The sequence below is a fragment of the Tachypleus tridentatus genome, chromosome 2 (assembly GCF_004210375.1).
Source record: "Tachypleus tridentatus isolate NWPU-2018 chromosome 2, ASM421037v1, whole genome shotgun sequence".
Classification (NCBI taxonomy): Eukaryota; Metazoa; Arthropoda; class Merostomata; order Xiphosura; family Limulidae; genus Tachypleus; species Tachypleus tridentatus.
The window spans coordinates 55,332,895-55,341,360 of NC_134826.1; the positions used below are offsets into that span (position 1 = coordinate 55,332,895).

General features: G+C 31.9%; 1 protein-coding gene across 1 annotated transcript; it reads left to right on the forward strand.

Annotated features, from left to right (window-relative positions):
• Positions 1–1,265: 1,265 nt before the first annotated feature.
• On the forward strand, positions 1,266–7,352 carry LOC143243873 (inhibitor of growth protein 1-like). Its single transcript, XM_076487624.1, has 4 exons — positions 1,266–1,371; positions 1,668–1,870; positions 5,565–5,768; positions 6,694–7,352. The coding sequence occupies exons 2-4, from the start codon at positions 1,735–1,737 to the stop codon at positions 7,119–7,121; spliced, it is 768 nt and encodes a 255-aa protein (XP_076343739.1). The 5' UTR covers positions 1,266–1,371; positions 1,668–1,734; the 3' UTR covers positions 7,122–7,352.
• Positions 7,353–8,466: the final 1,114 nt, after the last annotated feature.

An 8,466-nucleotide genomic window follows, 5' to 3' on the forward strand; every position in this document is an offset into this window, starting at 1 on the left:
GGTCCTTGTACTATCCATGTAATACATGCAATGCTTTCTCTGGTTTGAACATATTTGGTGAATTTTAAATAGAACTCTTTCTTTTCCAAGTTCTTAGCAATTCTGAAATTTTGTTTTGAGATTCAGCGAATGTGCAGCTTCTAACCCGTTGACTGCCAAGTATTTCAGCTGCTACAATACAACTTTAATGCTTCTTCTCTTTGTAACTTTTTTGTGACGCCATTTTGGATGGAAAGTGCAACAATTTGTAAGTAGGTCAAATGCATGTATGGTGCTGACATCTAGCGTTGAAGTTAGGTATTATTTAGAACGAATTAACTTGTCCGTGGTACTGTGTTACCGATCGGCTTGGACGAGTTATCTCGTCTATGGCACTGAACAGGTTATAGCAAGTATACATATTTACATTCCAAAATAATTAGCATATATTGTTATTTTTAAACAGATTTTTATAATGAGAAGTTTGTATTTTAACTACAAACCTTATCTGTTGAAAGAAACTCAACAGATATAGAAACTCTTGTTAATGTAGTGTTTGCTATATAATTAACTTGGTTGTTTTGTAATAAAATAATTGTTGATGTGTTAATTCTCTCTCGCTCTCTTTTTTTTTTCCAGAACAAATAAAATAACACGTTTATTTTGTAACGTAATATTCTAAGGATTTCCTCTTTTGCAGATCCTTCTCGTTCACTCAGAAGGTAATCAGTGAATCTGAGATTAGCGTAGCTGTAAAGTCACGTGAAAAATTAGAAAAGACAAATTTATCAGTCTTCTAATTACTCTCCTTTCTTGTATTTTAATGTCCCAATTTTGCATATATATTAACTTATTTGCCATTATTTAATTGGATGTTTCTAGGAGCTCAGCGGTAAATGTGAGAGCTTATAATAATAAAAATCTGGTTTCAATACTCGTTGTATGCACAGCACAGGTACACCACAATGTATCTTTGCAATAAACTTTATACAATGTCTAAACCTCGAGTTTTTTTATTCTACAATGCTTGACTATTTTGTATTGTTCGCTATAAGCAGTTTAAATAAGGTTAATATTATAAAAGAAACAAAAAATAATAGTCCTTACATGTATGAGTTAACATTATATATTTAATTTTTAGTAAATACATATTAATTACCCTTTCGTTTTCTGTATTTAACGTTTAATATTTGACAAGAAGTTATTTCTTTTTTAATTTACGAATCATTATAAAGATTGTTTGTGTTTATACGACATCTTGAATGAGCGCCGCCTTTATTGTATTTGCGTCATTTCCGTCAATAAAGAACGTAAGCTGGTATCGTGCTTTTACTCCTATGCAAAAGTTTAGGTTAATTGTGTAGTAGTATAGAAAATTAAATCCGATAAAAGGTAAATAAACAAAGTTGTTGCTTTTTCTCAGTTTTTCATTTAGTTTTGCTTCAAAATATAGAATGAATAATAAGTATTAATAGAAAGCAAGTGAAAGGAAACCGATTACTAAATTAAAAGCATATAACTGTCAGTTTTAAGTTTATAATCGATGTAGTATTGATATATCTACACATAAATAGTTTTATTTTAATTGTTATTAATACTAATCAAATCTTGATAAATAAGTATAGAAGTTATAAGTTACTCCAAAAAATTCAGTATTTTATTTTACAACGTAAAGTTCGTTTTTCCAGTGAAGAGCTGTGTGACCAGACACTGATAGTCCTCAAAATTCTGGAATTTGAAAATTTATGGACCGCTATGTTGAATCAAGCAGCTATCGAGGCAATGTATTCGGCTGCTTACGTAGAAGACTATCTCGATTGTGTTGAAAACCTACCTAATGATGTACAAAGAAATATCACACAGCTAAGGGAGTTAGATCTGAAATACCAAGGTGACAACCTTTTGAACCTCTTGAATTCAAAAGGAATTTCTTTCAAGAGTTTCAAGCTAGTTTAAGTTTTTGTAAATGTAGAAGTTCGACTTAAAAGTAGAATTCAGTATTCATTAATCATAAATACAAACTGTAATAGTGGTTCAGTAAAACTAAGTAAAAGATCCATCATCCAGGTCAGATCTGTACATTCACCCACTTGTTAATCATAGGCCTATTTGCAATTATGAATGAATACGATTTTTAAGATTTTCATTTTACTATAATTATTAAAAACAAAGCAAAACTTAGATTTTATGTAATGATAACAAAAAAAGCATAATATAAGTACTGACTGTAGTTGTTAAACACCTAGCACAATGGTCACACCAAAAATTATACATTTCATTTTATTTTTAAATAAAGTACAAGTTATTATAAATAATTTAAAAGTTTAAAATATTAGATGAACTAAATACTGGTTACATTGAAAACTTTTGCTTGAACTTGTGAATACTGTAAAGCTACACAAATTAAAAACTTTAATTAATATAAACCATGAGAAAACTAAGGTATTTATTAAAATAGTGGTGCATACATTTGATAACTTAAAGTAGATAAATATCCAAGAAGTAAAAAACTTATTAATAAAACTGTTTGACTGTGGTAAACCTAAATCATTAACTTAATTAAACCTTAAAGTTTAACATTTGAGAAGACAGTCATAATAATACAGATTATAAGTTTATAGTGAAAAGAAACATCAGTACAGGATAGCATGTATTAATACACAATAATGTGTATACATGATCTATTGAAAATGTTAATAACCATTAAAATTAACAATCATGATTTAGTCTAAGTTTACAGTTTTAATTTTTTCTAAATTAATTCCTAGTCTTTATTATTAAAAAGGTCAGAGTTTATTAAATTAATAGTATGTGGTTTTGTGACATTGCTTTTAAGTTAAGTGTAATTGAAAAAAATGATCCATATGTATACAGACAGTTTTGTTTTATGACATTTAGAGCTGTGAGATTATATTAAATTCTCAATAATGAATCGAAGGAACAATGATATAGGTTTAATTGTATTACAGTAATTTCAAGCTTTTATGTGATTTTGTAAATTTACAACTAATTTATCACAAAAATTTCATTCAGGATGAGTATATAAAGCAGGGGACAGAAATAAATTCCCATGAGTTTATCCGTGGGTAAAGGTAAATTCATCTTCACTAAATTATAGATTGATAGATAGATAGATACATATAGAGGATTTAAAGCAAGACAGCTTTAACTTATAATTACTAATCTTGGTAAACTATTTCAGTTTTAAAAGCCTTGAAGTGAAATAATCAGCATTTCATTAACATTAAAAATCCAAATTATTTAGTGGCACTTTTTTTTCTGCCTCAGTTGAGGGGGGGATAGTAAATTTTCCCCAAAAGTAATGATGTGGATATAGAGTAAGAAGTTGTCTTGCAGTCCCTGGTGATGTATCCATTCTGATGGCCTGGGTGTTTGAATTTGGATGGACTATTTTGTCTCTTCTGTCTTATTATGAAACAAATGCATGTCCAAACAAATGGACTTCTGCAAATGTTTTGTTACTCTCTATGGCAGCATGTAGTTCAATCACTCCAAGATGTGTTGTAGATGAACAGCAGTTCTTCTTACTGGTGGAGTCTCAGATACTATTCAAATAGCTCTTTGGTTTCACTACAACTGACATCAGGAGATACTGTAACTTAACACACCTGCTCCTTACTGTATTTATCTCATGCTTTGTACTATATATTCTCTCTTATGCTTTTTCCAAAATTCTGTTTTACTTACTTTAAGGAATTTTTAACATACTGTTATAATTCACAACAACTGTTTGACATAATATGTGTTGCCAGTTAGCCACAATTCAAATGTATTACAGTAACAATGTTACGTTCTTGTACCAGTTGTACAACAACTCAAGAGTATCACAGTAACAGTGTAATGTTCTTGTACTGGTTGTACAGCAACCAGAGTGTATTACAGTAACAGTGTAACGTTCTTGTACCAATTGCACAGCAACTCGAGTGTATTACAGTAGCAGTGTAACGTTCTTGTACCAATTGCACAGCAACTCGAGTGTATTACAGTAGCAGTGTAACGTTCTTGTACCAATTGCACAGCAACTCGAGTGTATTACAGTAGCAGTGTAACGTTCTTGTACCAGTTGCACAACAACCCAAGTGTATTAGAGTAACAGTGTAATGCTCTTGTGCCAGTTGTACAACTAAAGTATCATTATATTAAATTAATTCACTTGTTAATATTGAAAATGTTATGAAATTTTCAAAAGCCATATTTTGAGAATTCTGCACTACAACTACCATTTTTCATATTACTGTACTCCTTTTTTATATAGCATGTAATTTTTATGGAGAAATATGTAAATGACTTGGGTGTAGTCATACAGAAAACAAAAGAAACTAAAAACTAGGATATGAACTGTAAACACATTAGTTTTTCCCGATAAATTATTTGTCAGTTTGCTATATAATGATGATAAAACAAAAATAGATGGAAGGTACCAATGTTGTTATGATGTGTTTTTATTTATAACATGAATTATTAAAATTTAGACAACATATGCATCTGAAACAAAGATGTAAACAGGTTATTACAAAAATACTGGCTTGTGTGTGTGTGTTTGTGTATACATGTCCAGTAAAACCAGTGTAATTTATATGTTAGCATTAAGTGATAACATCCATACAGAATGTGATGAGTAAAATTTGCTACAAAAAGTAAAAAAACAACAACATGGATATGAGGATATGAAACATATCAAAACAGTAAATTTCCATTAAAAATAACCCAAAGTAAAACTTTTTTTCACCAAGTTCCTTATAGTTAATTGTCAATAGCTTTTGTGTTATTTATTGTTAATTCTATATCAAGACTAAAATATTTAAATTTTGAAAACCAATTTTACCAACACAAGTCATGCTCTGGTATTAGGGGTTACACAAACTTGGTAACCACAACAACAGTTAAAGGACTTGCAAGCTGTGAGGTAATAAATATTTAAAAGGAATAAATAAGATGGCGATTTCTTTAAGACTTGTAAACAATACAAGCTAAGTATTTGTGTAAAGTTATTTCTCCTGTTTTTTTATTTTGTGTTTTGTATCAAACAAACTCAATCTACTTCTGGCATTTAAACATAGCTGTATACAGCCTCAGGCAAGCCCCACATCATCAAGTTCTTCCTTAAAACAGAAGTTGGGTCTTCAGTTTATAACTCTTCACTCTTGGACACAATATTATGACTTTGTTTTCTCTTTTTTGTTCCTCCATTAAACACTTGTTTGTTTCTTGTGATTATCTACCTGCATTTAATTATTTAACTTTTTGATAATTAAATCATTATTATGATTATATACCTGCCTTTTCTTTATTAATCCCTGGTCAATCAGGGCAGACTTGTAATAAGCCACCTGTATTTAATCATCTAACTTCTGGTCATCTGGGTTATTTCATGACCTCCCTTTAATTTCGTAATAAATGTTGGAAAATGTTTTATTTTAACATACAAAATATAATGCATAATATGCAAATTTGAATTGTAAAGTATGAAAATATATATTTTGTAATTTTAATTTCGTAGAGATGCAGGAAAGCACTTGAGTGTTGTTTAATAATGAGATTAGTTTTATTGTTTGATTTGCCAGAAGTTCTTCGGGAACTTGATCACCACCAGATGTCATTGCAAAAAGAAATAGATGGCGCTACCAGAAAACGCGCATTGCTCCAGATTCAAAGAGCCCTTATTCGATCGCAAGATCTTGGTGACGAGAAACTCCAACTGCTGCAACAGATGCAAGATCTCATAGAAAACAAGTCTCGTCAGTTAGACGAAGACCATAAAAACTTAGGTAAATATTGATGTTTTGATAAATGCTATACTTTGTTACTATGAATTTTCTATTGTCCATAATTATTAAAAAGTAACACCCATATATCGTGTTACTACTACCTCATGAAACGTTTATGCTGTAATGGTCCTATGAAGACTTAGTTTGTTTCTGCATGTCATCCTGCAGATCTTTCCCTTTATGTGGCACATTAATGATGAACTAGGGAAGCAATGGTGTTTGAGAAACAGGTACCTGTGCTTTGAGAGATTTGTCCTGGTTAAGTGCAGAAAGTCTATATGTTAATGTTTAGAGGGACTTTTTGTGTATTATATGTTGGAGCAAATTATGATAATAATTGCCACTTGGGAGAGTTATTAATGAATAACTTTATTAAAAACTGATTTTTGTGTAGAACATACTTTTAATATTTATAAAAATACTAATTAATTAAACATTAATTCTCTAATACAGACTTGGTACAGTGAATCATCCCTGTGTTAGCATCAATTTGTTACTAGTTTTAATTCTCATCTGTATTTACAGCAGACATTGATTATAGACCAGTTTATAGATGGATGAGTTTGCTTCAATGTACTTTTTTGTGAAAGCTTTTCTTATGTTCAGTATACCTGACAAGCCTTTCTTCTACTTTTCACAAGTTCTGTAAAAACAAATACATGAGTTATAGTATGTAGGATTATTAAAAACAGTTTTTGTTCTTTTGAGCTTTGCAAAGACTACCACTGGAATGTGACAAAACTTACTACAACCGAGTAGGAGGGATTCGTAACTTTGTTTTTAACTTATTGGTATTCTTAAAATATGCCTTTTAGCCTAGTCTACTTACACAATTATGTTATATCATTGTTTGGAATTATAAGTACTTCATTACAGGCTTTTCATTCTGAATCATAGTGTGTTACAATAATTTGCAATTTTTCAGATTTTGGTAGAGAAACTGTGAACCACACAGAAAATCATAAAAATGAAGTGCAGCCAGAAAGGTCCAGCAAGCGAGCTCGCAGGCATAGAAATTATGACAGTATGTATAGAGATGAAAGCTTTCCTGATAAACATGAAAGGGAAACATTTAGTGGAGGTGGCGGAAGGAAACAGAAGAAAAAACGTAGGAAGACCAAAGCCGAGAGAGAGGTATCTCCACTCGATCCTCCAATTGACCCAGATGAACCAACATACTGTTTATGTGAACAAGTGTCTTTTGGTGAAATGATTGGTTGTGACAACGAAGAGTGTACTATAGAGTGGTTCCACTTCTCTTGTGTTGGTCTAACCACCAAACCCAAGGGGAAGTGGTACTGTCCTAGATGTCGAGGAGACCGCAGTAATCAGATGAAGCCAAAAAACTCTTAGCCTGTTGCCATAACAGCATTCATCTACATGCATGGTTCACTGGTTAGTGTTAGGGATAATCTATGTCATTTTATATATTTTAATTATCATCTGTATATAGATCTTTCCAGCAGAATGTTAAGATGGTTATTTTCTTTATGATGTTATATTCTGTTGTTTCTTTTTTATTTAGAATTACTTGTAGACTGAACTTGGCTCTTTTTACAGAAAATAAATTTGGATAAAATTGAATGTTTGATATTTGTTTGTGAGAAACAAACAGTACAATACAAAGGTTCAGAGTTTTGTTTGTAAAGCACTTCTGTCTACATTTCTAGAAATATAAAAAGTAGTACCTGGCATCTTTGTAATTCCAATTCAAAGCTCAGTGTTCTACATTTGTGTAGGGGGGGGGGGTAATGTATGTTGTTGATTCCTAAAGTTTTTCCTCAAGAATGTTAGTGTTCTTGCACTGTTGGAAAAAAGAGCAAAGTTGGGGACCCTTGTGCTTGAGTCCCTGGATGTTATTCCCAGATATCAGTAGGAGTGGCACCAGCCTCCATGGGAGCCTACTAGCAGTTACAGTTCAGATTTTACACCACTTAGGGTGTGCGTGATCCTTTTCTTTGATCAATGTTGGTTTTGTATATTATTCCCAGAAGAAGGTCCATTATCTCCTCATAATTATAAATGTGAAGTGGTTCCATCCAAGGCCCTTGGTTTAGCACAGGTTCTATGTCCTTCCATAATTCCATGGACAAGTAGAATACTCCTTGGCCACTTTGTTGGAGAGTGAGAATGAATGTTCATAATTCCAGACCAGATAAGTTCTGTTCTTTGGTTAAGTATGGCATACACAATCTCATAATTCCAAAACTAAGGTGTTGTCTTTTGGACTTCTTGAGGTGGAGGAGAAAGTTTGTCCATTTCAGTGTTCCTTACTTTCTTGTTGTAATTGCAGTGACGTAACAAGCATCACTCTGTGACTTCAGGTTGGAATCCAGTCAAAAGTATATATCTATATATTCAACATTGTTGTCCAACAGCCCTAGCCACCAATGTTGGATACAAGGACCAACTCTGAGTTGTGGAACCTTGGCTATCTGTAATAATGTTTACTCTCATGTTATTCCACTACTTATACAGGAACTAGCTTCCTGGTGAAGAGCATACCTATCCTGGATATAGTGTGGTTCCCACACTGTTCTATACAGATGCTGTCTAGAAATCAGCCCCCTCCACTTTCTCAATGTGGGATCCTAGCTATGTTGTATGTTTTGGAGATTAACTTTTCCTAAACTGAAAATGTATACAATGTATTTCCAGTAACCCTACCTCTCCTCTAAGAACTGTTTTAAGTCTTGAA

Bases quoted from the DNA above. Each gene is read 5' to 3' on its own strand.
- LOC143243873 (XM_076487624.1), top strand. From the start codon at position 1,735: ATGTTGAATCAAGCAGCTATCGAGGCAATGTATTCGGCTGCTTACGTA. The intron at 1,871-5,564 runs GTGACAACCTTT...TTGATTTGCCAG, and splicing joins GTTAGATCTGAAATACCAAG to AAGTTCTTCGGGAACTTGAT. The intron at 5,769-6,693 runs GTAAATATTGAT...GCAATTTTTCAG, and splicing joins CGAAGACCATAAAAACTTAG to ATTTTGGTAGAGAAACTGTG.